Below are 27806 nucleotides of genomic sequence, written 5' to 3' on the forward strand. Positions count from 1 at the left end.
AACTTCTCTAATATTTGGTTTTTTATTGATAATTTGAATGAATATTACAATCTAAGAGGTGCCTTATATATAGGGCACATAGCATAAACCTAATACAACTAGAAAACAAAAAGAATAATTTATTATAGACTAAAACTAGAAAACTTAATTAAACCTGATTAAATAAAAATCGAAAATAAAATCCTAGATACTAAAGAATATTACGCTTGGAATCCCAATCAAGATTTTGCTCGAGAATCCCGATATATCCAAAAGAGTAATTTATGATTAATTCCATCATTAAGAAGCCTATTTGAATACCAATTTCCAATATTCAAATTATTCTTATTAATGTGAAGACGCTTCTTTCTTTTCGAGATTTTTGGTTGAAATTGGCTAAAATCTCGTCCTACATCACTGTCACATTAACAATAAAGGCACGAAGCGTCGATCTAAGTTGAAGATAATTATAGCGACAGTCGCATCTGGTTTTTGCATTGTTTTTGGAATGCTATTGCATTAGCAGAAAGAGGAGGCTAGGAAACAGAAAGGTACTATTTCTATTCTAACAAAAGTAGTTTGGCACATTTGATCGATGTTATGTAATAAGTACATATCTAAATTGTGAGGATGGGACGGTGAAACTAATTGGTGCTTGACAATAGTGTTACACATGATTCCCTGGAATTTTGTGATATAGAGAGCTTAATTTAGGACTAGAAGTTCCATTCCAGCTTCTGGTAACTGAAGCTGTTGTGTAATCTCTAGAATGATGCGGAACAAGACTACAAAGCTGAGGAGTTTGTATCCATAATAATACTAAATAAACTAAATCTACTAAAGAAGATGTCAATGAAGATTGAATGCATCAAGCCTCATTCTTTAAATGTTACAAGTTTATTTTCCTTCCTGATTTATTGTACTTGAGGAGAAGCTAATATTTTAGTTTGTTCTCCTTGTATTAGAGAAAATGGGAAAGTATGGAGGAATGGGTCAGAACAATGGACAGAATGAAGACCTGTAGCTACCACTATATAGTTTGTCGACAATTGTAGATGCCACCGATTCATTCAACAAGAAGCTCGGGGAAGGTGGTTTTGGACCTGTATACAAGGTAAATTTCAACATGGGTAAAATCCTCATATAGTACCCGAACTATCACCAAATGCACTTTTTGGTATCTACAAATTTTCAGGGAGTCCAGTGGTACCTGTACTATCCTCCGTTAGCCATTTTAGTACTTCCTGTTAATTATTCCGTTAAAGTATGGGTAAAATCGTAAAACACCTATTTTTCATATTTCTTTTACAAATTTTTTATTAAACTAAATTAAAATAAAATAAATTATTTAAAAAAATAATAAAATAAATTAGACTAGGTTAAAAGAAAGACCTAGAATTGAATTTTGTGAATATCTAGATTTACCTACCATCTCTATTGATTAATCCTATTAATTGTTCGAGAAAAAAGTTATCTCCAAATTAATATATATTAAATTTTCAAAAAATAAAAAAAAACTAAACAAAAATAAAAGTACTTAAATTAATTGACCCAAGTGTCCCGATAACAGTGAATAATAAATTGGGTATTATTTATCTTCTTTTTAAGTGTCAAAATATTTTTTTAATTATAAATATTCAATATATTAAATTCTATAATTCTAATTATAAATGAAAAGACTATTTTAACCTTACTATTTTACTCACATCAGTCACAGGACTGCCACATAGGCATTTTTAATGGAATAATGAACGAAGGTACTATATTAAATGTTGAATAATATTCACTGTACATTTAAGCATAGTTTGGTGGAGAACCTTACCCTCTTCCTTTCTAGCAGAGTTTGGAAGAGACTTGTCTTCCAAGAATTAATTATCGCTTTTCTTAGATTCTGTTTTCCAGTAGATTTATAGTTTGTCATTTGTTCTTATCGGATTGTTTTTCTTTGTACTGTTTATGTATTGCTCCTTTGCAAGTATGGGTATGCCCGGCTTGTTGCTTTGCGCCTCTTGGAAGTGGTTTTGGCCTAGTCCCCCCTTCCTATTGTACCTTTCTTTTTTTAATAAAATTCCGACTAAGGGCGATGAGTTAGTCCTTAGTTCGCTTCAAAAAAAAAAAAAAAAAAAAAAAAAAAAAAAAAGCATACATAATAACAGTGAATATTATTCAAAAAAAAAAAACAGTGAATATATATCACTGAAATAGTTGGTTTGTTTAAAATTCCATAATCCTTTTGCTAATGAAATGTTTCAGGGTAGACTAACAGATGGTCAAGAGATTGCCGTGAAGAGGCTCTCACAAACTTCTGGACAAGGTGCCACAGAGTTCAAAAATGAAGTGATACTTATAGCGAAACTTCAGCATCGAAATCTTGTAAAGCTCCTTGGTTGTTGCATTGAAGGGGAAGAGAAATTGCTGATCTATGAATATATGCCCAACAGAAGCTTGGACTGCTACATTTTCGGTTTGAACACTTCAACTCTACTTATACTTTCGGATTTAATTTTGGTACTAGAATAATTTTATTCATACACTTGCTAGATCAAACACAAGGTAGGCAGTTGGATTGGTCTCAGTGCTTCCACATTATCGAAGGTATAGCAAGGGGTCTTCTCTACTTGCATCAGGATTCCAGACTGAGGATTATTCATAGAGATCTTAAAGCAAGCAATGTGTTACTTGATGATGAGATGAAACCAAAAATCTCAGACTTTGGCATGGCTAGGCTTTTTGGAGGAGATGAGACTGAAGGAGTCACAAAAAGAGTAGTTGGAACCTAGTAAGTAACCAAGTATTAAATTTATTACATCTCTGCCATAATCTGCCTGTTTCTTAATTAAGTGTTCTGTTTCGTGTGACATGTACTCTACAGCGGTTACATGGCACCAGAATATGCCATTAATGGTCAATTCTCTGTAAAATCTGACGTTTTTAGCTTTGGCATTTTATTGCTGGAGACATTAACGGGAAAGAGGAGTAGAGGATTTCATGATCAGAAACACAACCTTAATCTAGTTGGACATGTAAGTGTCAACTTCTGAATTCATCATCAGTTAAATTTGTCAAATGAATATTGTGTAGATGAATGTCTAAGTGTATTGATTAGGTGTGGAGATTGTGGAAAGAAGGAAGGTCCTTTGAGGCGATTGACGAATGCTTAAGGGAATCATGCACTCTATCAGAAGCATTGCATTGCATACATGCTGGTCTTCTATGTGTCCAAAAGCTTCCTGAAGATAGGCCGACCATGTGGGCGGTGGTTCTGATGCTAGGTGGTGAGAGTGCCTTGCCTCAACCCAAAAGGCCAGGTTTATATGTAGGAAAATATTCATCATCTGAAGTAGATTCATCTTCAAGTAAGAATGAAACATTCTCGTATACAAATGAATGTTCAATAACTGTGGCGGAGGCTCGATAAGACTCGAGATTCTCAAGTAGCATCTAATTTGTTAGTACTGTTCATTCCTGTAGTGGAGGACGTCCAAAATCTGCGTACCAATCTAGGACTAAGGATGAGGAGACAACTTTCAAAGATTACATTTCATGACTCTGGTTTCTTTTTTTTTGAAGGGGGGTAGAAGCCCCATCAGATGTTATTATTGATGGAATTACTATACTGCGAGGGGGACTTGGTGCCTATACCTCGAGTATAATTGTATACATCTTCAAGAAGAACATCCTCAATAATAGAGGGAGTCTCCCCAATCCAAACATCGTCAAAATAGGATAAACTAGCAAAGGGTGCTAAACGATGAGCCACACTATTTGCTTCACGATATACATGTCGAATTTGAACAAAATCAAAAGCACTCATGTACTCTTTGCAATCATCCACAATTCGACCTACCCCGGAGTAGTCCTCATTAGGATTGACCAACGCACTAACTAGCACTGCACAATCTGTTTCCAATTCATGACTCTGGTTTCTTCAAACTCGTGGAAAAGTAAAATATATTTTCTCTATTTCTTACATGTTTTATTTTTTAAAATTTTTTATCACATTAACAACTGAAAATTATAACAACTAGTCGAAGGGAAAACTTTTGTCACTAGACCAAATTAATGGTGTTGAGTGCCTTACATGAGCTTTAATAATAGTGTTTTGTAAATTTATTTTGTTTGTTTGTTTATTTTTTAAATAGGCCCTCCTTTGATTAGTTCAAGCCATATAGATTTTTTTTAAATTTTTTTAGTAAAAGTTCTCTCTGCAAGTAAATAATATAGAATTTATCATTTCTATCGGCTTGTCTTTGCATCAAGACACAACCCCAACATCTATTTGTCCTTTGAAAATATGTGCAAACCATGCACATAATGATTTCAATGTCAAATTATATAGAGCTCATGATGTATATACTGCTTTTTAATACTCATAATTCATAAATGCTTAGCACACAAGAAAAGTCGACTCTCTCCAATTGACAATATGATTTAATTTTTGTCAAAAGTGTTAAATATTGGAAGATAATAACTTAGTTTGCAAGACATACATAGAAAAATTTGATTCAATAGAAAATGACTTAAGAATTCCTACTTATGATGGATATTCAACGCTCTTTTCCCTTGAAAGAAGTGAGTATTGTATATTATAGGTAGCTTGGAATTCAACCTTATCATTTTTATTTTTTTGCGAAAATGATATATTTATAAAAAGGGAAATGATGGAAAAGGTCACATTAGAGTGTGAAATGATAAAAAGGTCACCTAGTTTCCCACTTGATAAAAAGGTCCATTATGAATTGTTAGTAATATTAATTTAGTCCTTATTAATAATAAAGTGATGTTAAAAAAGGTCAGTTTTTAATTTTTTTGATTCCGATTATGCCCTTCAAGCCAATTCTCTCTTTATATTCTTCTCCTCCTCCGCACAGACACAAACCTCCTCTCTGGAGTGTCAATGGACGCGCACATGAGGCCTTATGATGATCTCCTTACCAACAGGTGTGACTATTTTCTCAATTCTCCCTAGCTTTTTTCAAATCTGGTATTTGTAATTGTAGTGAATTAAAGGTTGTGAAACTTGGATTGGAATCAGGTACTAGACCTCTTCATGCCCGCAGCCGAGACCACCGACTCTGATCGGCAAAACGATGCTGTCTTAGACGATGCGACGCCGCTGCGCTCCGTAGCTTCTGTTTCTCGGTCTCCGGCGCTGCCGTGGGAGAGCGACTGTGAGGATCAGGTCAAGGAGGGGATCGTTATGTTTTCGACCGATGGCGGGAGTGGCAAGAAGAAGAAAAAGACAAGGTTTTGGTTGAAGAAGAATGGAGTAGTTAATAATGTTACTAAGAACTTGGGTGATGATTCCATCTTAAAGGCCTTGAGGTATTTCTTGTTCTAGTACTTTGATTCTTTTATCTTTTACTGAAAAGCATTATTAATTGGATTCTGGTGCTTGTATGTCAATATAGAAAGCCTTTGATTATGGTAGTACCATGTGGTTTACAAAACTATCAGGTCGGAAGCATTAAAGGGTTGTTAGGGAATTTGAGTCATTTGAAGATAGTAGAAGAAAACAGCTACATGATCCTGAAGATGGCCAGTTACTGGACATTGCTTGTAAATCTTTAATTAATGAGTTTTCAGAATTTTTCAGGTTGGAATCAATTATGAAACCATCTTGAGGTTAGAGTTTTTATAAAGTGAACCTGTAAAGCCTCTAAAAAAGGAAGTAATTTAGTTGTGGGATTCAGGTCAACATTTTCAATTGCTGGTGTAAAACAGATCTTAACACAACATTTCATTTCTAATCTGTTTCTAGAGGAGTAAATCATGTCACCAAACAGAATTACATAATAGTTTTGTCACTTTGTGTGCAACTTAGATGCCAACCTCGGAATCCCTGCCATTAGCGTTTAAATTGTCATGACTGCCAGCTTCCTTTGGTTCACTTCAGCCTGTCTTGTTTTGCATTGGATGTTTCAAATGCGACAGAAGTGAGCAGCAAAGATAATATTAGTTTTCCATCCTTTGATTTCTTGGAAACTAGCTTGCGTTGTCAACTTGTGAGTTTGGAACCTTTTTGAGCAATTTTGAGTTGCTATGTTCAAAAGGATCGAAGTGTATCATCATGTAGTATGTGTCACTGAACTATTTTGACATTAGTTGAAGTGGAGTCCGTAACTTACATATTGAAACTATTTTAATTAACATGTTGATAAGCATTAATAATCAATGTGAAATTATGAAGGTATGATACTATTGATATCCAGTAACTTTTGTCCGTTGTTTTTGCTATCTTGATTGATAGAGAAGATTTCATTATGAATTGCAATGTCCTCTTGTTTCATTCTCCTTCTGTTTGATTTGATGTTTGGAAGTTGGAGGCCTCTGTTTGGAATATCTTGCGGGAAGTTTTCCTTAAAATATTGGTAGATGTGTTAATGTCCTAATTTCTGCTGTTTTTTCGAGTGGATTTTATGAAGCTTGGTTGTCTTCCTTTCTGTCAGTGTTATATACTTTCTAAATGGATGTTGATGTGGTTGAGGCTGCAGCTTTGGGCTCAGTCAATCAAGTCATGGTTTGTCTGATCCGACTTTCATGTAACAGGCTTGTTTTTCTGTTTCTTTCTTCTGGAGGAGTTCGTCTCCTTTGGATAAATCGACTCCTTTTGGGCTAAATTAACACCTATTATGAGGCCACCTAACATCCCCATTCAGCATGTGATTCTGATAGCATAATCCAGTTTCCGGTTTGTAAATATACAATCTTCAGACAAGTGGTAGTGATGGTACCATGGAATGTACTATATTTATCATAATGTACAGAATGTACTAAAATCTGAAAAGTATATTGGAAACTAGTCCAGGAGTACCATGGAAGAGCTGAAGAAATAAATGAGGATTGTCTCATCTTGATTGGATTGGAGGGGAATTTTGTATTTGCAGTCAAATGATTTAGGCTGTTGAAGAATGTTGATGCTGTATTACTGATACTTTTGTATCTCAATTGCATTTTTATAGATGGAATAAATTGAGAAAACATCATAATTTTGTTGGCGGTTGTATACTTTTTTGTTTGGTTGACCAGGGATTGACAGTGACATGGTCAGTGAGTTTGCCGGTGACTTGAGGTTAACAGTGACTTGATCAGGGATTGATAGTGACTTGTTCATGACTGTAACATGGCCAGTGACTTGAGGTAAACAGTAACATGGAAAATGATATGTAATTGACAGTGACTTGGTTAATGACTTGGTTATCGACTTGTGATCAACATTAGATATGACCAGTGACCTGGCCAGTGACATGTTCATAACAGAGATATGAGGTTAACAGTTACCTGGTCAGTGACTTAGTCAGTGATAGCGACGTCACAGGCCAGCTAGTGATCTGGCCAGTTACATGATCAGTTACATACATTGTAAGTGACATGGTCAGTTACATGATCAGTTACAGGCCATGTCAATGACAATGTCAGTGACATGATCAATTACATGGTCAGTCACATGATCAGTTACATGGTCAGTTACATGATCAGTTACATGATTAGTTACATACATTGTAAGTTACATGGTCAGTTACATGATCAGTTACATAATCTGTGACTTGACTATTAACTTAACCAGTTACATGATCAATTACATGGTCAGTTACATGGTCAGTTACATGATCAGTTACATAATCTGTGACTTGACTGTTAACTTAACCAGTGACATATTCATGACTTGGCTACTAACTTAAAATCTAGATACAACAGGGATTGACAGTGACTTGTGTACTAACTTGTGATCAACATTGGACATGATCAGTGACATTGACTTGTCTAAATTCAGAAAATGCCTGAAACTTGAATGTGCTGTAAATTTCATTAAGGAAAACTAAACATAACAGTGATACCATAAAAAGATATAAAAAGCTAATTGTTTAGTAAGCTGGAGTTTACAATTGGCCAGTGACTTGCATCCTAAGCCCTAAACAAATTTCTAAAACTCTAAATCTGTAGAGATCCAAATCTGCATATGTTTCGCAAATGTCTTGATTATATGAGCTCTATATTGCAAAATATACTTCTTGCTGAGTGTCTTCTGAATCCCCTCCTCTTTCAAAAGTTTCTCCATGTAGTACATCACAAAAATTCCACAATCCAATCTGTTGGCCATGAAAAAATTATAGTCAATGAATTTGAACAGTATAACAATAAAGTGACATTTTAAAGTGTTGTATACTTATAAGATTACTTCTTGTGAAAATGAGAAAATCATTAGTAACTTTGACAGTGACATGGTCAGTAACATGTTCATGACTATGACATGACTAATTATTTGGGGTTAACAATTAACCGACCAGTGACCTGGATATAACAATGATTAAAAAATTTCAAAATATGCCAGTGACATGCAATATGACTTGACCAATGACTTGTTCAGTGCAATATGACTTGACCAGTGACATGGTCAATGACATGGATATAACAGTGACTTGGTCAATGACTTAGCAAGTGACATGTGATTGACATTGGACATGACCGGTAACCTGGCCAGTAACAACAAATTTGACACATAGTTCTACAATTAGCACATAGTTCTCAAATTTGACCAGAGAAATTGAGCAAGCATACCAAGAACCAAAGCAAAACCCACAAGAGTCAAGAAATGATAACTAAGTCATTCAAAGAGCACCCAAACAAAAGTTGCAACAGTTAAAACACTAGCTGATATGTTTTTGTTCCTCCACAACAACATATCACACTATGCCAAAAAGGCCTTCAGACGACAGAACAGTTCTGTCGTCTGAACGAACCAAAATATGTCGTCTAGTACGGTGTCGTGTCTTGGGGGTATCAGACGACAGAACACTTCTGTCGTCTGAAAAATCAGACGACATAAACAAATAAAAGTCTTGTGTTGTCTGATGAGTTTTACATTTCGGGACCAATGTAATTTGTATCTTTAAAAGCTGTAACACAACAGTTTTGTGTTGTATGAAAAACAAAACAACCACAGTCTTATGTAAATTCTATTGTGTAAAGCATATTTGCAAGACAGATTTGTGTTGTGTGAATGCCCTTAAGTAAGAAATATGAAGGCTCATATGTAGTGTCTTCTGCCATACAACAACAATTGAATGTTGTGTAAATTGACTTTAAACAACATTTATCTATGGTCGTAAAGTTTTTCAGACCACAATTATGTGTCGTTCTAGGGTACGTTCAGATGACAATTAAGTGTTGTTTGAAAGGTTTTGAAAATGTACTTATGTGATGTTGATAAATGGTTAAGACAATAGATATCATATTCTTTCTGTTATGGTAGTTTCATTACAACAACAATTTACTGTCGTTTGAGATTGTTAACACGACAAATATTTGTGAAATAATGACACATAAACAATAAGTAATTCACTTTATTGAATAAGGACACAGTTACATAGTTGCTATCTCCAAAATACAGTACAAAATCTAGATTTTCTAGGTTGATGTGCTCATATATAGTATAGAATTGCCTCTAAGCATTGTGTCGAGCCTGGAGGAAAAGCTAATGCAAATTCTAAGACAAGTATATACTGCAATTTATGCTTGGGTTATCATTCAATTCCAAGTTTGCAGGACCATGAGTTTTATCTCCTCCATGGAATCCACCGATTGGGGATTGTTGCACTAACTGATAGACCATCAAGTTATCAAAGCCATGCTTTTCATAGCTCATGAATGCACCCAATGCTCCAAGAAACCCTTCGTACCTTGAAAACATTGCTTTGGCTTCACCTTTAGACATGTAAAGAAGGACCAGAGGAACGAGATTGTAATAATAAATCATGAGAAATGATGGATGAGTAAAAACCACACTTCATCATGTTCGTGGTTCAGCCCAGAAAAGAATCATTTGTGACATCAGCAAGGGAATTGATCTATATAAGGAATAGAAGATACTTAAGTGAAGGTTAAGATCGTACCTTAGACGGGAGGTAAAAAGAAGATATTTGAGTTGCATCTCCTAATGTCAGAGATATATAAAGGAACATTACCAGATAGGTTACCTGATATGATATAGGACAAGAAGAATTAAAATGCCTATTTCAGTATAAGGTCAAGTATAGTAAAGTTTGCAGTATGGTCAAGATATCATGAAGACATTTATCTCTTGCATATTGCTTGAGTAATGTAAAAACATCGAAGTCTGGGACTTACTATTATGGTTGTAACATCAGCAGTACTTTCTCTTTTTAACTCTTCCTCAATTGAGCTTTCGGCTGAAAATGAGAGACTCAGTTCCAAGACAGCACCAGCAGTTTTTCCTATAAACATATTTGCTCCAGATCTCAATATCAAGTATCATTAGCATAAAAGTTTACGAAAATCGATATATTTGCTCCATATTTGCATAAAATCTGAAATGCCCACAGGAAACAGCAACAATGCAATGCAGGATGTGCATTGCACAGTGTTTAAACCTTTGCTAACTGAATAAAAGCCTTCTCCCAAGCCAGTGCATTCCCATTCTCATTTCCTACATTATCAACTGCATTATTAATTGAGTAGGTGACTATGAATGCAGAAGCCTGAAATTTGAAGATCATCATAGAATTAGCATACAGACAGATATCATAGAATTACCTCATAGTAGTAGTTTCCGGAGAATCCTCCCAAGGGCAATGCTTGGATCAAGTGGAGCTTGAAAGACACTTAAACATGTGTTAATGCTCAAAGTCTGGCGGTAGCCAAACCTCCGTTTAACGCGGGTCCGGCGGGCGGACCGTTACTCTGTATACCTGGTAATTCCTGCTAGCTGCCAAGTGAAAGACAGGGCGTCAGAGGGAGACCGCGTTGGGCGGTCTTCACTTCTCCGATGCCTAAGTCAGTTGATATATAGACAGCACAGTAATAAATGAGAGTTAATGCGTAATTTAATGAAGGGAGAAGAGAGGACCTTTTATAGGTGAGGAGAGGTCTGATCTTCTCCTTGTTTTCGATGTGGGACTGAAGTGCTTCAGTTCCCAGTTTCAGTAGCTTCTGATGCCGTCTTGGCAGAGTGCGTGGCGGCGCGTCAGCGGTGATCCTGGGGAACGCTTGTGCTCAGGCCGTGGCCCGCCTGGCTGCCTATCTGTGGGTTACTCCTTTGACGATAGTTGGTACCTCTGGCGGTACGATGAGTGTGTCTGATTATAGCTAATTATGCTTTGCAACGTACATGTAGGTACAAGTCCCCCAAGTCCCCAGTCAAGGAGGGCAATCTTGGTTGGGGAGTTGATCGGCGGTATGAAGCGTTTTCTTCCGCTAGACTTTTGCAAAAGCATAATTAGCGTCAGTGCGTTGTCAACCATGGATATTACTGAGCAAACGCTTTATACCCTTTCGGGTGGGCCCCTGCTAGGCCCCCCAGGGAGTCCCCCACTCCCCGGCTAAGATGGACCTCCGGATGGTCGCAAAATTTGTTTGGTGAGGGGGAGCTGCACGGAGCAGAGGGTGTTGGGTAGCGAACCCAATCTTTAGGACCCGAGTGACGGGGGTCAACGTACCTGATCAGGGTCGTCGTAGACTGTTGACTAGTCCCCGTGTCCCGTAGGGACAATCTGACTGTAATGTCGCGTGGCGGTCATTTGTCAGAATGAGGCGTGGCCTCGGGATCCGCCGCTGGCGTGAGTCCCCCCGCTGGTTCACAGCAGTAAACAACGTCCAGTGGACGTGCTTGGCGTTAATTTATTGAGTGGTACCGCGCTGAACAAAGTACGCGACTTGCCAGATAAAAGAGGTTTCCGCTAGAGGTGTGTAGCGGAAGGTGCCCCGTTTGTATGATGACAAGGGAGAAGTTCCGCGGTTGGGAGACTTCGTGAATAACAGCTAGTGAAAAAGTTCCGCTGGCGGGGTTCCGCGCAGCGGAGATGGTCACTTGGAGAGAAGTTCCGCTGGCGGGGTTTCGCTCAGCGGAGACTCACTAGGAGAGGACAAGTGAGAAGTTCCGCTGGCGGGGTTTCGCTCAGCGGAGACTCACTTGGAGAAGACAAGTGAGAAGTTCCGCTGGCGGGGTTTCGCTCAGCGGAGACTCACTTGGAGAAGGGCGTACCCTGGATTGCTTTCGTGATACGCCTTGACACGTGGCAAAGAACTAGAGGGTTAGCGTGTGGAGACGCGTCTCCTCAGTCCGGCCTTCTTCTCGTCATTAATGCGAGTAATGATGGAATTCGTAACCGAGGCGACGCCTCGGTTAACCCGGAGGGTTAGTGCGGACAGGGGACACGTGTACGGCTGGGGTGTGATGTCGTTTTCTAGCGGACGGCCCAAAAGCCTCTGACGTTGACATAAAAGGGGGGGAACGTATTGAGAAGGGGGATCAGAAAATCCATTCGAACTGTTTGTCGTCTTCAAGCTCTGCCCAGCCGAGATTTGCGGAGAGTGCCGTGCGTTGGTGGAGTTCTTGTGGTCGGAGAGACTAAAATTCCCGTCGTCGGGGCACAGCGAGTACCAGCACGCCAGAGAGTTCACGACTGAGGTGAGTGTTCTGGTATTGGTGTTTGAACTGGGTTTCTTGATGTTCGTCGGGGGTGTAAGATGAATTTTGAGGGTAGGGGACGGTGTTTAACAGAGTTAGGGTTTTGCTAGATGGTTGAATCTGGGTTGAGGGGGGTTTGTTCATATTTTGGTATTTTCTGGGTAGCTGTTCGTGGTGTTTCTGTTCTATACCTGATATAGGGATAGGTTAGATCCTTCTGTGGGCTAACTGATTTGGGTTTTAGGGTTTTGGGATGGCCAACGTCGTAGAGATCTCGAGCAGTGAGGACTCCGGGTCTGACGTGTCAATCAGTGCGGCGGATAGGGTTTTTATTGACTCGTTGCGTCCGTCTGCCCGTGCAGGAACCTCACTGCCAGAGCCGTTAGACATCGAGCCGCTGCAAACCATACCCTGGGAAGTTGTCATGGGCCGTACGTCGCGTCCGGAGAGTTCTAGGGCGGGTGAGGAGGCTGCTGTGCGGGAGAGTGAGGAGCGGCGAGCAAGTAATAGTGCCGCCAGTGGTTCTGCTGACGGGGGAAACGTGACGGGGGGGGAAACGGAATCGGCGTGGGTGCTCCCGGATGGGACCCCCGTCGATGAGGCGGGAGGGCGGATGACGGCCGCCGCGGTTAATCGGATGAAACGGACATACCGGCTGCCGGGAGTTGTGAAACTGCGTCAACCGACGGCGGACGAGAAGGCCTCAATCCTTCCAGCGGGGTTCGCCGCCGTTCACGAGGCAATATTCCGCCAGGGGGTGACGTTACCGCTAGTGCCCAACCTTCAGATCCTGGTGTGTGAGTTCGGCATCGCGTTTGGGCAGATCTGTCCCAACATGTGGCGGTTGATGCTGGCGATGAACTCCTTGTGGCGGCTATCCGGGTGCGAGGGGCCGACGGTGGCGGAGGTCTTGCATTTCTACGAACTGGTGTACGTTAAGCGCCAAGGTTGTAGGGGGCAAGTAAATTTGAGCCGTCGGCAGGGAGCGCCCAAGCTGATAGAAAATTTGAGGGACTCGATGTCCTACTGGCGGGGGACGTTTTGCGTGGCGACGACGGGGTGGGAGTATCAAGCGGAGTCCAACCAGGGGGAGCCGACGTTTAGGATTAAGTCGGAGTTTCAGCCAATCCGAGGTTGTCCGTCGATCTCCGCTGAACATAGTTGGCGGTTTAATGTATATATGTTGCAATCGTTTGACTGACACCTTCTGTTGTTTTACAGCGGGACTGCGCTACAATCTGACGCGAGAGGAAGAGTGCCGGGTTGCGCGCATCAAAGGTTGTTGGAAGAACCGCAATTTGTTGGACTTCCGTCTCCTCACCGGCTGGGAGCTGTTGGTCGATCAGCAGCTGACGCGCGCTATTGGTAAGAGATTTCCGCCACCTTGTATCTCTTGATAACTTGGTTAAAGCTAACGGGCGCTTGCATGTTCTCAGAGACTCCGCCAGGCAACAAAGCGAGCCGTGACGCCTTTGACAAAGCCATGGACCGTGCGGAGATAGAAAACTTCCTGGAGACAATGTATGCTTCAGGCGAGGCGGCCCAGATGACAGTTGTGAACCCCGAGACGCTGGAGGTGAGCGCATCCGAGGGTCCGGTGACGCTGCCCATGCCGCACCACTCGCACCTAGGGGCCGACGGTCTGCCCAGCGTGCAGGTGGATGGACAAGCGGGCGGGGGGAAAAAGGGATCCTCTGGCGGGCCGCAGAAGGAAAGAGTGGTTGCCACTCGACGCGGGCCACAGAAAGAAAAGGTCGTGGCTCCAGTGGGGGCTGCCGCCGCTGCGGTGGGGAGACAACCGCCGAAGGGGACCAGGGCTGCGCCCACTGGAGATACCCGGTCGATCCTGCGGAGGCGGCGCCAGTGTGATTCGGACGGGGAGGAGGATGATGACGAGACCCTCGAGGTCCACAGGCAGAAGAGGAGCCGACAGGACCCGTCGAAGGCTCCTGTGACGGCCGAGAGAGAGATGCCCGTGAGCGATCTGGACTCGTTCGCTGCCTTCACCGAGTTCATGACCAACAGCGAGCGGGAGTTTCTCTACCACTTGTGCGAGCGGTTGTCGTTCGGCGGTCTGGCAGGGATGACGCGGCCAACGGCGATCGAGCAGTCGCCCTTCAGCTCAGCCTTCGGGCATCTGGCGGTTGGGCTGAACGAAATGTTCTTGGCGGCCTCCAAGTAACCGCGAATTGAGGGACAGCTCCGGGAGGAGGTGAAGAGGCTGGAGAGGGAGCTGGCGGAGGCCAAGGACAGGCTGGTGGATGTGGAGCGACGCCTGATGAAGGCAGACTGTGACGCGGCGGACGCTCGGGGCAAGCTAGACGTCGCCATCCAGCGGGACATAGAACGAAATGATCAAGTCTCCCAGCTGGAGCAAGACAAGGCCTTGCTGCAAGAGCGTGTGACCGCCAAGGAGAAGAAAATTGACATCCTGCAGCGGGAGTCTGCCGCCAGGCAAGGGGAAGTGAAGAGATTGGAGGGAGAGTTGACCCGGCTGAGGGATGACGGAAGCCGAGCCGCCGCCGCCGCTGTGGAGAATTTCAAGCAGTCGGCGGAATATAAAAACGCGCTGAATGAAGCGGCGAAGGCCGGCGCCCTGGCGAATGTCGAGCTGTTTGCGAGCGAAGGGTGCAATTGATTGGGCCAAGGCGTCCCTGCCCAAGGCGCCGCAGGCAAAAAATGCAGCGCCGATGAAGAGACCCCCGCCAGTACCCAGTCCCCCCGCAGGAGGTGGCAGCTCAGGCAGTGGGTATCAGACTCCGGCGGATGGGACCATTGAGACGCCAAGTCCCACCGCTCGAGGGACCGACCAAGCAAGCCGTGAACAGCCGTCGCAGGCCGAAGTAGGCGACGCCGAGGCCAACCCCTGACATGCCGGACGTGCCCTGTTTTGACTGTGTAGCCGCTGAGGCTGAAAATATATGTACTTGTGTTTTTTTTTTTTTTTGAATGTAAGGAACAATTTTTTGGGTGGGGAGTCCCAGCCCTGAATATATGAAATATGGAATTTTTGACGTTGTGTGATGATATGTCTATACCGCTAGAGTTTGACTTAGGATTTTCTTTTGCAATCAATGAAAAATTAAAGGAATTAAGATTGGTCCAAGTGCACAACGTAGCGGACGAGGTCCGCTGACGATTGCTGGCGTTGCTAGCTGCCCTCAGTGCTAGACTTGGTAACAATGGTTTGAATAATTCCTCATTTCATTGATAACTGACTGGTCAGTGTTAACAAAAGTGGGGATGTACCCGTTGGGTAGCTTCCCTTAGCTAAATTTTTGTTCAATATTTAGCTAAGTCAAGATGCTCCTGGGTAGTGACACGACTATTTGTAGTAATACCGAAGGTGTTCGGTATTCCAAGGGTGGGTCGTAGTGACGCCATCCTTGTCCATTAAGTAGAAGGTGCCTGGGCTAACGACTTCTACTATTTTATACGGACCTTCCCAAGTTGGGCGGAGTTTTGTTGGTGCTGGAATGACTTCCTTCATTACCCAGTCCCCCAGTTGGAGGTTCCGGGCCTTGACTCTGGCGTAGTAGAAACGCGAAACTCGTTGTTTGTTTTGCAGGTTTTGCAAATGGGCCTTGTGTCGTTTTTCCTCTAGGAGGTCCAAGTCCAGGTTGATGCCATCGCCGTTGGTCTCTGGGTGGTAGCACTCGACCCGAGCGGTGGGTTGAGCTACCTCGACGGGCAGAACGGCCTCAGTTCCGAACGTCATACAAAAGGGGGTTTCACCAGTGGCGGAGGATGGAGTCGTCCTGATGGCCCAGAGTACTTCTGGAAGCTTTTCCGCCCACAAGCCCTTGGCAGTGTCGAGCTTCTTTTTTAGCAGCTTCTTGATTATCTTATTTGCCGCCTCGACCTGGCCGTTGGTTTGGGGGTGGGCGACAGAGGCAAAGCTCATCTTGGTGCCCAGATTGGCGGTGAATGAAATGAGCTCCTCATTGTTGAACTGTGTGCCGTTGTCTGTAATGATTGTGTGTGGGACACCATAGCGGCAGTAAATGTTTTTCCAGAGGAAGTGAATGACTTTGGCGGTAGTGATGGCCGTCAGTGGCTCGGCCTCTATCCACTTGCTGTTGTAGTCGATAGCGACAATGATGTACTTGAACTGTCCCTTGGCGGTTGGGAATTTTCCCATTAAGTCGAGGCCCCATGTAGAGTGGACCCATGGACCGATGATGACTGAAAGTGGTTCAGCCGGCGCATGTGGGAGATCGGCGAACTGCTGGCATTTGTGGCAAGATCTTGACACCTGCCGGGCGTCCTCACCAAGCGTAGGCCAAAAGTAGCCCTGTCGCATTGTACGATTGGCCAGGGATCTGGCGCCCGAGTGGTTTCCGCACTCCCCGCCGTGGATTCCTGCCAGCACGAGCTTTCCTTCCTCCGGGGTTAAACAGCGGAGGTTGGGGTGAGTGAACCCCTGCCGGTAAAGCTTGCCATTCTGGATATTGTAGCGGGTTGCTCTCCGCTGAATTTGGCGTGCCTTGGCCTTATCCTCTGGTAGTGTGCCGTTGCGCTTGTATGCAGTGATTTCGTCCATCCAGCTGGGGTTGATTTCAATGTTGAAGATCTCCGCTAGGGTTTTCGTGATGCTTGGCTTGTCCAGGCATTCCACCTTTGTGTCCGCTGGACTTTGATGTGGTTGGGCGGTTGCCAGTCTTGCCAGGGAATCAGCCTTGGCGTTCTTTTCCCTGGGGATTTGTGTGATGGTGTGAAAGTTGAACTTTTTGAGCAACGTTTTGACATATCCCAAGTATGCCGCCAGTTGCTGGTCCTTTGCCTGGAAGCTGTCGTTGACCTGGTTAACAACTAATTGAGAGTCGCTGAATATGTTGACGCTGTCAGCCCCCGAGTCAATGGCGAGAAGTAGACCGGCGATCAGTGCCTCGTACTCCGCCACATTGTTTGAAGCTTTGAAGTTGAATTTCAACGCGTACTCCGCGTTCAGTCCCCCGGGTCCTGTTTGGATGACTCCGGCGCCGCTGGCCCTGGTGCTGGCGGATCCGTCCACATGTAGGTTCCAATCTGACTGGAGGGGACTCGCCTCCCCGACGGTTACCACTTCCGCTCCAGGTACCATCTCTACACCGGGTTCAGGCTGACGTTCGGTGAGTTCAGCGATGAAGTCCGCCACTGCCTGGCCCTTTATGGCGGTTCTTGGTTTGTATTCTATGTCGAACTCGCTGAGCTCGATGGCCCACTTGCTGAGGCGCCCCGAGTGTTCAGGGTTCTGCATTACCTGTCTCAGCGGTTGATTTGTTAACACATGGATTGTGTGGGCCTGGAAGTACTGGCGGAGGCGCCTGGCGGCAACGATAAGTGCAAGGGCCAGTTGCTCCAAGGGGGGATACCTTGTTTCTGCTCCGTTCATGCCTCTGCCGGCGTAGAACACCGGGAGCTCATCCTGGCCTTCCCTTCTAACAATTGCGCAACTTACCGCTGATGCAGATACCGCTAGATATATGAATAGGGTTTCTCCTTGGACAGGGACGGAGAGGAGAGGGACTGCCGCCAGATATTCCTTCAGGCCCTGGAACGCCGCCTGACATTCCGGATTCCAGTCGATGACCTTCTTGTGCGTTGTTTTGAGGAGTTTGAAGAATGGGGCACACTTGTCAGTGAGTCGAGAGATGAATCGAGAAAGGGCGGTTAACTTGCCCTGGAGGCACTGGACGTGCTTCTTGTACTCTGGGTCCGCCAGGTCAAGGATGGCCTGGACCTTGTCTGGGTTAGCCTCGATGCCCCGCTCGCTGACAATGTATCCCAGGAATTTGCTAGCGGTGACTGCAAAGAAACATTTTTCCGGGTTGAGGCGCATGCCGTAGGCCAGGAGAATGGTTACTATGATCCTGAGGTTTGCCACATGTCCGTCGGCCTTTATGCTCTTAACTAGCATGTCGTCCACGTAGACCTCGATGATTTTTCCCAGATGCTCCGCGAACATGGCGTTCATCAACCGCTGGTAAGTGGAACCGGCGTTCTTCAGACCGAAAGGCATGACATTGTAGCAGTAGAGGCCTTTGTCGGTGGTGAAGGTTGTGCATTCCTGGTCGCTGGGGTGCATTTTGATCTGATTGTATCCGGAGAAAGCGTCCATCATGCTGAGGAGCTCATGTCCGGCGGTGGAATCGACCAGCTGATCGATACGGGGTAGCGGGAAACTATCCTTTGGGCACGCCTTGTTGAGGTTTTTGAAGTCAACACACATCCGCCACTTGCCGCTGGGCTTTTTGACCATCACCAAATTTGAGATCCACTGGGGATAGACGACTTGGCGGATGAATCCAATGCCCTGGAGTTTGGCGACCTCTTCTCCGATTGCCCGGTATTTTTCTTCATCGAAGGCCCTCCGCTTCTGCTTGATGGGATAAAAAGAGGGTTTGATGGTCAGTTTATGAGTGATAATCTCAGGGGAGATACCCGGCATGTCCGCGTAGGACCATGCAAAGACGGAGGCGTTATGACGTAGGAATTGAATGAGTTCTGCCTCTACTTCTGGATCTAGTTGGGCGCCTATGCGGACTGTCCGCTCAGGGTGCTCGTCCGAGATGCATACAACTTTCAAGGATGTGTCTGGGTTGACCGGCTCCTTCCTCACATACTTCTCCTCCTCATCCCTAGGGTCCTCGAAGATATTTGGTGGCGGTGCCTGGTTTCCCACCGTTAGGACATCATGGCGGCGCGTTGACCGTGCCATAGTCGTTGAATAACACTCGCGTGCCAACTGCTGGCTTCCCCTCACACTGCCTGTGCCGTTAGGCGTGGGGAACTTCAGGAGAAGCATGTACCCGGCGATAATGCACTTAAGCTTGTTGAGCGCCGGTCGTCCGAGGATGGCATTATATGAGCTGAGACAATCAACGATTATAAATTCTGTATGTACCTCCGTCATACACGGACTAGTGCCCATAGTCAACCGCATGTAGTCAGAACCGAGTGGCTGTGTGACGTCACCAGAGAAGCTGAGCAGTGGCTCATGATCCTGGAGCAGCTTGTTATTCCGCTTGAGATGGCTGTAGCAACCGCTGAAGATGACGTTGACAGCGGACCCGCTATCTACCAATATTCTCCCCACTGAGAACCTACCAAGAATGGCGTCGACCAAGAAGGGGTCATCATGGGGTAGGTGCACCCCGCGCTCTTCCTCCTCAGAGAATGTGATAGGTTCCCAACCAACCTTTGGGACCTTGGCGGATCTCTCGTAACGGATATTGCAGACTTCCTTTGGGTGATTAACGCGTGCGTAACGCTTTCTGGCTCTGTGAGACAAGCCCGTGATTGGAGCACCGCCGTCGATTGTGTTAATGCGGCCCAACGTCTCTACGTTGGCGATCACTGGTGGTGGTTGGCGCACCTTGAACTGTTCCATCTTGCCTTCACGGTACAAGGTCTCAATTGCCGTCTTGAGTGCGTTGCAGCTGTTGGTATTGTGGCCGCTGTCCTCGTGGTATTTGCACCATCTGCCGGTGTTTTTGGGTTTGCCCGTCTTTGGGTATTTTGCTGGAGGAGGTGGCGGGATTTGATCCTTGCACTGATTGTATATTTCCTCGTACGAGGTTGTGAGGACCGTGAACACTGCATACCGCTGAGAAGACTCCGTTTGCTTGTTGCGGTTATCTTCCTGGGTTGGGCGGTTGCCCTTGTGGTATTGATCCTTCTGCCGCTTGTTCTGGTAGTGGCCCTGTGGCCATTCCCTCTTCTTGTCAGTTGGTGATGCGGCGGGTGCTTTGTTAACGGTCTCATGCTGACTGGAGGTGGGCTGTGTTGCCTTTGCTGGCGTTGCCGGTGGCGGTGGGACTTCTCCATATGTAATGAATTCTGCCTGGGCGTGAATGACCGCCTCACTCATGATATGGTCATATGCCGCATTTGGATGATTGTAGTTGAGGTGATAGAGGAATGGTCCCTTGAGGAGTCCTTGCTTGAAGGCCGCCGATGCCATCGATTTGTCCAGATCGCGGCACTAAGATGCCGCCGCTCGCCACCTTGTGACGAATGCCTTGAGTGACTCATTCTCTCCCTGTTTGACGCTGAACAGCTGACTCGTGTTATGATGTCCGGCGGACAGTAAGATGAACCGGGAGAGGAAGGTATGTGACAGTGCGTTGAATGAGTCGATGGATCCTGGCGGACATTCGAAGAACCAATTCATTGCCTCTCCGTCCAATGTTTCGCTGAACAAGTGGCACAGAGTGGGGTCGTCAAATCCCTTATTGTTGGTGACCTTCTTGAAGGTGTCCATGTGGACGAAGGGGTCGGTTGCACCGCTGTAGTGCGACATCTTTGGAGTTTTTGCGTACGCAGGCCTGATAGCTTGTAGGATTTCAGCGGTGAAGGGTCCCGGTCTGGACGTGAAAAGTGGACTTTGAGTTGACGGCGCGGCGCCCGACTCCGCCCGGACCAGCCTTTGTTCCAACTGCTGCATCCTCTCCAGAATTTGGGCTGTTGCGTCGCCGGCGGGTCCGGCATATGTACTCCGCTGGGTCTGCCTATGCCTTGGCGCAGGCGGACCACCCTCAGTTCTTGCCCTAATTTCCGAGCGGTTGGTGCGTGGTACCGACTCTGCTTCCTGCTCCAACATGAGTTGGGGAATGGGCGGTGGTCCCATCCCTAGTAGTTCAGGGGGGTCCAGCGGGACCTGCATCTGTACAACCGGTTCCGGTCCCAATGTACCAGCGTTGGGATGACTACGCCTTGTACTATGCGAATGCTCGCTCTGTACCGGGTTGGCGGTTCTTTCTAACGTCCTTTTCAGGTCATCAAAACGTGACATCAGCGAAGCCACCTGCTTTTGGGCCTCGGTCTTCTCTCTGCGCTCCTCTTCACGTTCTCTGTTTGCCTTGTGAAGGTCTGCCAGTGCCAACTCATACATGGCGGCGAGGTCCTGGCCTGGTGGGCGGCTGCTGCCTGAATCCGTCTCACCGCCGGGGTTGGTTGGGGTGTTGAATAGTGCGCGGTTAACACCTACCGCTGGATTGGATGGTTGGGGGATGGCGGATTGGTCTGCCTGCTCATCAGCGTTTCCCCCGCTACCGCTAGTCATGGTAGTTGTGATGGGATGACCTCTTGTTCAAGGGTTCCCACAGACGGCGCCAATGTTAATGCTCAAAGTCTGGCGGTAGCCAAACCTCCGTTTAACGCGGGTCCGGCGGGCGGACCGTTACTCTGTATACCTGGTAATTCCTGCTAGCTGCCAAGTGAAAGACAGGGCGTCAGAGGGAGACCGCGTTGGGCGGTCTTCACTTCTCCGATGCCTAAGTCAGTTGATATATAGACAGCACAGTAATAAATGAGAGTTAATGCGTAATTTAATGAAGGGAGAAGAGAGGACCTTTTATAGGTAAGGAGAGGTCTGATCTTCTCCTTGTTTTCGATGTGGGACTGAAGTGCTTCAGTTCCCAGTTTCAGTAGCTTCTGATGCCGTCTTGGCAGAGTGCGTGGCGGCGCGTCAGCGGTGATCCTGGGGAACGCTTGTGCTCAGGCCGTGGCCCGCCTGGCTGCCTATCTGTGGGTTACTCCTTTGACGATAGTTGGTACCTCTGGCGGTACGATGAGTGTGTCTGATTATAGCTAATTATGCTTTGCAACGTACATGTAGGTACAACATGTATCTGCAGAAGAATAATGTTATAGGTGAAAACAAGGCGAGGTAACTAAATATACAATAATCAAATAAAATGTCAAAAACCACAAGACAATATGAGCAGGAAAAAGGAATACATTTTCCAACAGTAACAAAAATGAAAGGAAAAAAAAAACAGTACTAGAAATGAACAACAACAGCAATGGTGTCCATGTTATAAGCATGACTCCGAAGATGAGCATATTTCCACATTACTGTTCTACTGACTAATAGACCATAACCAAACAACCGACAAGGAACAATTCAATTCAGATCAGAACAAAACAACAATAGAAGCATATACCTTTACCTTTTTTGTGTTGCAGAAAATAACAGCTTGTGTAATTGTAAGAGTACCATAAAGATCACATAAAAGTATCAAGCAAACCTACATAATCATAACTGATTTCAGACCAGCAATCTAATTTTGACAAGACTATGCAATATTAGATCTTACTGTGATCAGAAACAATATGTACAGAGGGATATAAAATGCAGAATTAAACCTAGAGCTAAGGTAAGATATTTGGGAGAGAAAAGTACATGATCTATTTAGTTTTACTCTGGGAGAGAAGAGTAATGATTGTTACCTACCCACATGTTTGTTATTTTTTATATAACATCATCAAAATGAGGCAAGAAAGCAGCTTGGAGTCTTTCCTGATCTCATTTCCTCTAGAAATAAACAACAGAGAACACTTAAGCTTCTATGACCAAGTTATAAATGAGCAAGTTTAGAGAAAGCACATATGTAGTTTTACCTAATATCCTAAGATTTGAATAACTGAAATTGGAAGCTGAAATGAATTTTTTTCAAGAAGGAAAGGCATGGCTTCTATGAAACCATGATGGAGAGAATCAAGAGATATCCAATCTAAACCATATTGCAATAGAAAACTCTAGATTAATCAATATCCCATCAAATTGCAAAGCATTCTTATCTAACAGACACAAATTTAACCAATTAGATGTTATGAGCTAATTTATCAACACCAAAATGCAACCAAGATAATCATTCAGCTCCAAGATCCAATAAAATCCAAAGCTAAAAGAGGGAAAAAAAAACTCACAAACTTCAAGATCGCTGCTACTGAACTCATTTTTGCAGCCAAGACAGGCAAGAAGGAACCAGCCCATGAAAGAAGGGAGAACACAGACTTCATCTGATAAAAGTTTTGCTCTTTGATCTCTCTCCTTTCAGGTGTTTTCCTGAACATAGTTCATCCAAACCAGTTTAGAACAAAGGTAGTAGATCAATATATTTCCCCCATTTAAGTCACAATTCCAAGTAAGAAAATGGTTTTGGACTTTGCTTCAACTAAAGAAAAGCAATTACTGCCACTTGAAATCTTATTAAATTTGGTACCCACCTGTCCATAGTATTTAAACGCTAAGATTTATACAGGATTTATGATCCACTGAACTAAAACCGCATATGTTTCAGATGCATCAATGGTTTAAGCAAAACTACGAATATACATAATGCCCCCAGAAAAAAGGTTAATAGAAGACAAACCAACGTAATATAAATTTAAGAAAGATAAGAACAAAAAATTAATTAATTTCTCTGATGAGCCGACAGCTTCTAGCAAGCAAGAATCATACAGAGAACTCAAAAGATATTTATGAAGAATACCTACTACAAGTTCAAGATGTCAGTAAGAAACATATACAAAGTAAGTTCTTAAGAAAGGAAAATGGGATAGAATGTACCATATATTTCTGGATGATGACCAAAATGAGTAAGAAACATATACATGCAGAATAATCTCTTCTGAACTATAGGCAAATCTAAGGCAACCCATGTTTGTTATGATTTAGTGATTTCCACATTACTATCAACTTGGGGTTCAAGTTTAAAAAGCAGTCTCAATAAGCATGCAAGTGTTGCAGAAAAATGGTAATAGATGTGTGGCAAACATAGTAAAATCAACGACTGCTAAAGAGGAACTTTCTAATTTGGGGTTATATTTGGTTGCTTCATTAGCCAAATCATATTTTATAATGTTACAAATTCCAGACAAGTAAGCTTTCACTCTTGTACATGCAATAAACACAAAACAACCGACTTTGCCTTTGAATATAGTCGCTTACGTTAATTCAAGGCTGCCATACCACACACATTCAAAATCGAAACAAACCATATTCATGCTAGACAGTAACAGAGCACATTAACCATGAGAGCCGAGAAATACCTTTGCCATTGCAGAGGTTATATATTCTGGAATTCCGTGTCACCAATTCTAAGGGGAATTATTTTTGCATCAGGGTACTTCTCCAGGTGCGCATTCCTCCACCTAGCAATCTAAAACCACCACCCAAACACAACAAAAACAAAATCTTACATCAAAAAATCAATCACGTAACCACAATCAGCATTATCGTAACCAATTACGATACTCAGAACAGATTAACAAACATACAAACTTCAGAGATCGATGGTGAATCGAGGACTTCCCTAACCAAATCAACATTAACAAAAGTCCCAAACACAAGCAGAAACCACAAGATTTCATGAAAAACAAACATATTTCTCAAATTTGCAGTCTCAAGATTAGAGCAGTACCTGGACGCCGGAATCAAAGGCTCCATGGACGGAGTTCTCAGGAAGCATCTCAAGGCCGTGGCGGCAACAGACTATTCAACTTGGCCGCTGGCGAAGGCTTCGAATCCAAGGCCGTATAGAGGAGATCTGAAGGCGGAGACTCGTTCTCCTTGGAGGCTTTATGCTTTCACGGAGGCTTGCCGGACTAGGGTTTGGCGACTGGAGCGGCTCCATCGTCTCCCGTAAGAAATTGTGGCGCAGATAGACTTCATCTCCGTCAATTTCAGAGAGAGACGGAGACACAGAGAGAGGGAGAGGGAGAGAGAGAGAGTAGGGTTTGGAAAGACAAGGGAGCGAGAGAGAAGGAGAAGAGAGTTGGTAGATCTTCTACTGAAGTGGCCAGATTTGATAGAAATATGATGAAGAAGTTCAATCTTAGCCAACAAAGAATCGAGAAAGTGAGAATCGAGATCTGAGAGAGCTGAGTGAGAAGGAGAGAGGGCTGGTGTTTGAGTTTTCCTCGCGGTTTCTAGGTCGAGCTGAGAGAGCCCGAGTGAGAAAATGAGTGAAGGGTCGAGGTCGATCTCTATAAGCACAGGTCAAAATAATTAGAAAATTTTAAAAGAAGCTCCACACTCGAACAACATTTAAATGTTGTCTGAATGTTACAATATTTTCTAGTCAACTAGGGCTTGGCTATTTGAGAGGGAAAAGTACCAAATCAATTTTTAGATATCCCTCCAAATTTGAGATAGGAAATCACCATCTTCTACAACAACAAATATGTGTTGTCTGAATGGTGACCATTTTTTCAAATTGAACGAGTATGGTTTTAGTCTATATTCAGACAACAGAAAAAAAAATTATGTCGTCTGAAAAACTCAGATGACATAAAACAATTCTTATGTCGTCTAAAGTTTGTCGTCTGAAGGACTTTTTGGCATAGTGTCAGCAGCTAAACAATTCAGACATTAGAAAGAAACAGATTATTATAGTACAAGTAACAATTTTTAAATTGCATAAAAGGCTTCTCTGATGTTCTTTCTTTGTTCTCTTTCTTTCATTAAAGACTATATACTTCAAAATTTGTTATTGTATGACCACGAAGAAAAAAAAAGTATGAAACATAATGATCCTACAAATACCAAGATTTTTCATTAAAGACTATATATTCAAAATTTATTACTGTACAACCACGAAGAAAAAAAAATGTATGAAACATAATGATCCTACAAATACCAAGATTAGCATTAAATGTGATTATGCACCTTAAAACATAAAAAAGATGCACTACCCACAAAAAGATTCTATTGTTTAGTTGCTTGAAAGATTGAGCATACGGTGGCATCTATAGAAAACTGTACAATTTAATATAGACATTAGCTTTGCATAATTACAGAGCGTACCTCCCCAGCTAATAAAATTCCAATCAATGCTAGCAACTTTTGGCTCTGGAGGACTAGAATATGATGCACTTCTTCCTATAAGAAACTTAAAAAAAAAAAATAAAAAAAAAATCAAAGGTTTAAGGATCAACATTAAAATCATTGTATTCCACTAATGAATTTGTTATCAGTAGAAGAAGCTCACCGCCGGGATTGTATCATGAAATCGAAATCATTCAGACTCATCTCGATAACCCTGACATTTTACGGTAGCTGACTTCGTGCATTTGCCACTGAGCTTAATGAATTCAAACTTAAATCTCTTCCAACACTGATAAAAAAGACCAATAGATATTAAAGACTCTCAGAGCCTTGCTCATCTCTAATACTACTAACCTGAGCAGCACTGGAACACACAGTGACAGGCTCAAACTTTGAAATTGCAAATGCTACCCTAGCAAACATTGACTGACCAGGCACTACATTATTTCTCCAGATATCTGGGCGCTCCTATAAATCATCATGAAGATGAGATTGTAATTAGAGACTGAACTAAGTAGATTAAACCTTCTCTATGACAAACGTTGCGCATTAAAACAAATAGAGAACCGAGTATCTCACAGAAAGTGCAGATACATATTTCACTATTCTCTAATAGCTCAAAATTTTCAGACATAAGGTTAATCATTGACTGCGGTAAGACGAAGAAGCCGAATTCTGTTTGTTCATCATTCAATTAGCACTTCCTACACAATCACTACTTTATGCACAGATCCAAAACATGAAATTACTATTTCGGTAACAGCAGGATCAAGCAGATATATAACTGACAATGTTCAGGAACTAAAAGCAGAAAGTTATTAAAGACGAAATCAATCGGATTTAAAACAAGCTAACCTTCGAGAACTTTCATGGCTCACAGTGAACGATAGCAACCCAATTCCTTCACTGTTGCTTTGATCTTTGAAGTTGAGTTACTGTAAACGATTTCATGAAACTTAATTAAGACAAAAGAAAAACAATAATAGAGAAGATGATCGGCGACGAAGATGAGCCGTATTAAAGAATCGAGGAATTCAGATCTGAGAAAGAGAGAGGTTGGAGCTAAAGAAGCGCACCGTTTGGAGGGAATTGAATGCCTCCCGTCCCATTCAATCAAACTATGAAATGCTGAGGAGAGGTCTTAGAGGCTCTGGCGTCGGCGACTCGAAGTGGTGCTCCTCATCGGACATGGCAGGCTCCGATCTCAGAGAGAGATATTTTTGTAAGGGCCGACACTTCAAATAGAAAAGGGTTCAGATGGGCATGGGTAACGGGAGGGGGAGATAGAGATAGAGAGAGCTGTCAGTGGCACTTTTTGTAATTAAGTTTAACTCTAGTGTTAGGTTGTTAATAGGTGACCTTAATTATCATGGGAACATTTGTAGTATCTGGATTATCATAAGGCACTTTAAAATGACCTCTTTTATCATTGTCCCTTTATAAAATATAAGAATTAATGTAAAATAGAGAAAATAGCCTCGTAGCATATATGGATATATAATACTTGGATTCATTCCTAAGGTGAACTTGCTCATTCACCCCTCCTCTAATTACCCACTCGTGTTGTGAGTTTGTGACACATGTATTATTATTAAAAAGAAAAAGAAAACTCAAAATGTGAGTTAATGCTAAAACAGATAATGTTAAAGTTAAAGTTGACAAACCTTATTCACACAAACCGGTTCAACAACCCATGCAGTACGTCGTCAACTTCAAGTTTAACTTAATATGTTTAGAAAGAAAGTAAGAGCAGTTCTTATGTTTATCCCTTAGGTGAAATGACTCATTCTCCTATCTTCTATT

The 27806-nt window shown here is 43.3% G+C and overlaps 1 protein-coding gene and 3 long non-coding RNA genes across 8 annotated transcripts in view; 2 read left to right on the forward strand and 2 right to left on the reverse strand.

Moving 5' to 3' along the window:
• The window catches only part of LOC133728773 (G-type lectin S-receptor-like serine/threonine-protein kinase SD1-1), a 37774-nt gene extending 34237 nt beyond the window's left edge, over positions 1 to 3537 (forward strand). The window contains exons 3-7 of the mRNA XM_062156210.1: positions 1071 to 1093; positions 2233 to 2443; positions 2521 to 2758; positions 2852 to 3002; positions 3086 to 3537. Of these exons, the coding sequence (XP_062012194.1) occupies positions 1071 to 1093; positions 2233 to 2443; positions 2521 to 2758; positions 2852 to 3002; positions 3086 to 3397 (935 nt within the window). The 3' untranslated portion in view covers positions 3398 to 3537. The remainder of the gene's footprint in view (positions 1 to 1070; positions 1094 to 2232; positions 2444 to 2520; positions 2759 to 2851; positions 3003 to 3085) is intronic.
• Positions 3538 to 4872: 1335 nt separating this feature from the next.
• Positions 4873 to 6918, forward strand: LOC133734037 (uncharacterized). Its single transcript, XR_009858021.1, has 3 exons — positions 4873 to 4920; positions 5015 to 5304; positions 6558 to 6918. It is a non-coding gene; the product is annotated as an uncharacterized LOC133734037 (long non-coding RNA).
• A 950-nt stretch (positions 6919 to 7868) lies between these two features.
• LOC133728564 (uncharacterized) lies at positions 7869 to 27247 on the reverse strand. The gene is made up of 5 exons (XR_009855913.1): positions 27080 to 27247; positions 26859 to 26938; positions 26167 to 26292; positions 25983 to 26067; positions 7869 to 8069 (listed from the first exon to the last, which is right to left on the reverse strand). It is a non-coding gene; the product is annotated as an uncharacterized LOC133728564 (long non-coding RNA).
• Positions 9311 to 10578, reverse strand: LOC133734120 (uncharacterized). Of its 5 annotated transcripts, none has more exons than XR_009858098.1 (4): positions 10534 to 10578; positions 10371 to 10426; positions 10108 to 10214; positions 9311 to 9956 (listed from the first exon to the last, which is right to left on the reverse strand). It is a non-coding gene; the product is annotated as an uncharacterized LOC133734120 (long non-coding RNA). The 5 variants fall into 5 exon arrangements; XR_009858099.1 differs by having other exon boundaries at positions 10371 to 10438; positions 10534 to 10563; XR_009858096.1 differs by having other exon boundaries at positions 10108 to 10438; positions 10534 to 10556.
• Positions 27248 to 27806: the final 559 nt, after the last annotated feature.

The sequence above is a fragment of the Rosa rugosa genome, chromosome 2 (genome assembly GCF_958449725.1).
Source record: "Rosa rugosa chromosome 2, drRosRugo1.1, whole genome shotgun sequence".
NCBI lineage: Eukaryota > Viridiplantae > Streptophyta > Magnoliopsida > Rosales > Rosaceae > Rosa > Rosa rugosa.